General features: G+C 36.3%; 1 protein-coding gene across 5 annotated transcripts in view; it reads right to left on the bottom strand.

Moving 5' to 3' along the window:
• LOC106873500 (lysosomal alpha-glucosidase) overlaps window positions 1-2,500 on the bottom strand; it is a 57,338-nt gene that overhangs the window by 5,811 nt on the left and 49,027 nt on the right. For all 5 annotated transcript variants that reach the window (XM_089339947.1, XM_089339946.1, XM_089339948.1 and 2 more), the window contains exon 16: window positions 163-347. In XM_089339947.1, coding sequence (XP_089196073.1) covers window positions 163-347 — 185 coding nt within the window. The remainder of the gene's footprint in view (window positions 1-162; window positions 348-2,500) is intronic.

The raw sequence follows: 2,500 nt of genomic DNA on the forward strand, positions 1-2,500 counted from the left end.
TGATGTGATTGTATATTTTATAATGGCATTGAAGGGTAGGTATGAAAGGCAGGATCTGGCAGGTTAAAACATAAATCAGGTATCATATTTATGCGGGATGTGGACAGTTTGAATGCTAAAGTGTTAATGGAGAAAACTAAAGAGAAAAGCAAATGGCTTTACCTGATGGTGGTCGTTAGAGCTGGTTCCTGCAAGGGTATAATAGCTCCGCCTCGAAGATGAACATTTATCACATCCATTGGAGCATTAAGAAGGAAAAACGAATGTGAGACACCGATCAGGTATTCACCTGTGTAAAAATTGTACCATTTACCTTGAGGGAAATAGGCCAATACCTTCTGTACACCCTGGAAGAGAGAGAAAGAATTTGAATTGAAATCATTGATCATTAGTCTTAATTAGTACCTTTAATTAATCCTTTTGGAGTTCAGACACAATGTGTGGAACCTTAGGCAAAAGTATTCTACTGTAGTCTCAGATTAATACTGAAAACAAAGCTCAAAGCGAAAAACAAGATAATAGGTATCCACACTCTCATCGTTCCAGTTATAAGTTACAGTGACAGTATTCTTAACAGGACTCTAAATGAACTAATCAAAATAGACAGGAAAACAAGAAAAATAATGACAGGTTTTAAGATGCACCACCCAAAATCTGACATAGAAATGTCATATATACAACGTAAAGAAGGTGGTGGAAGCCTTATACAGCTAGAAAACTATTACAATATAACCACCATAGGATTACAAAAATACCTACTTCAGAAGTAAGGAAAACTAATACAAATAGCCACAAACACAAACAAAACAAAAAACTGTTTTCAGTCTTTAAGGAAGCTGACAAATACAAAAAAGATATCATACTACCTAACAACTATGAAGAAAAAGAAGAAACAACAAAAGCTGTAAAACAACTGAAATCCAAGCTAAAACTGGGACAGCAACGGATCATGATAAAGCAATGACAAGAAAAGCCCCTACATAGCAAATACTGAGTAAAGCTAAACACAAAAGAAATAGACAAAGCAAAATCCTAACAAAGGCTGAGAAGCTCAGGACTCAAAAGCAGAGACGGAAGGATTTTTAATTGCAGCACAAGATCAAAGCCTTTCCATCAGAAATCACCAAAAACATGTAATGTAAAGAAATACAAGTAACTGCGGAATATGTGGAGATGGAGAAGAAGCAATAAATCATATTGTCTCTGGCTGCCCAGTCCTGGCTAAGAAGGAATATATTCACAGACACGACAGAGCTGGGACCTACATACACTGGAAGCTATGCCAACACTATGGAATAACAACAGAAAGAAGATGGTATAGGCACATGCCAGAAAAGGTCACAGAAAAAGAGAAAGCAACCATATGCTGGGATATGCCAATACACACAGATAGAGAAATTAAGGCCAATATACCAAATATCATTGTCAGAGATCACCAAGAACAAAATGCTTTCTTATTGATGTATCAATACCAACATATGACAATGTTTCTCTAAAAGAAATGGGGAAACTTTCAAAATACAAAGACCTGGAAATAGAGGTAACTCGAATGTGGAGTCTAAAAATAGAAACAATTCCTATCATAAAAGGTGCATTAGGTGTGACAAAAAAATATTCAGATAAATAGATAACAAAAACACCAGGATTTACAAATATATATAACATACAGAAAATTGCACTACTGGGCACTGCACACATCCTACGCAAAACACTTTCAATACAGTAACCATAAGAGCATCACAGCAAACCACAGCACATACCCAAGGAATACAGAGTTGCGCTCGGTAGTGCAGTGAAAGAATGTGATAAAAATAAGACTATTGAATAATAATAATAATAATTTATTCTTTTATTGGCCACAAGGGCTCATATAAAATTACATTAAAAGACATACAACAATATGAAAGACAAAAACAGGACAATACAATGGGTTTTAGTGTGTACACAATATAAATAACAATAAAAAATTAAACAAATTAAACTCCCAATAGGGGCGGCGCTTTAAGAACCTCATGGAAAAACACACAAAAGCCACGGGTGCCTGAACAACAGGGCAAGAGCCTTTCTCCTTTTTGTTTACAGGTGCACACTCAAAATTGGTCCTTTCACACTGGCTATTCTTCCAACATTCACCCACTTTTCAAGAAACTTGCTCCAAGGCAACACTTCCCTCTCCACCCTCAACTTCCTTTTCAAGTGAAACTTGAAAAAGTTGATGAGGGCTTGGCTAAAGGGGAAAGTGCCTGTCTTTAGCCCTTTCAAACGGGTCCACCATACTAGCGCTTTTGCTACAGCCACTAGACAAATAAAAATTGTCTGCCCCTCCCGGCCAAAAGAGGGTGGCAGGGCAATCTTCACAATGGATTTAATAATAATAATAATAATGATAATGATAATGATAATATACTCAGACAAATACATAACAAAAATACCAGGACTTACAAATATATGTAACATACAGAAAATTGCACTACTGGGTACTGCACACATTCTACGCAAA

The sequence above is a fragment of the Octopus bimaculoides genome, chromosome 22 (genome assembly GCF_046866305.1).
Source record: "Octopus bimaculoides isolate indiv1 chromosome 22, ASM4686630v1, whole genome shotgun sequence".
Lineage (NCBI taxonomy): Eukaryota > Metazoa > Mollusca > Cephalopoda > Octopoda > Octopodidae > Octopus > Octopus bimaculoides.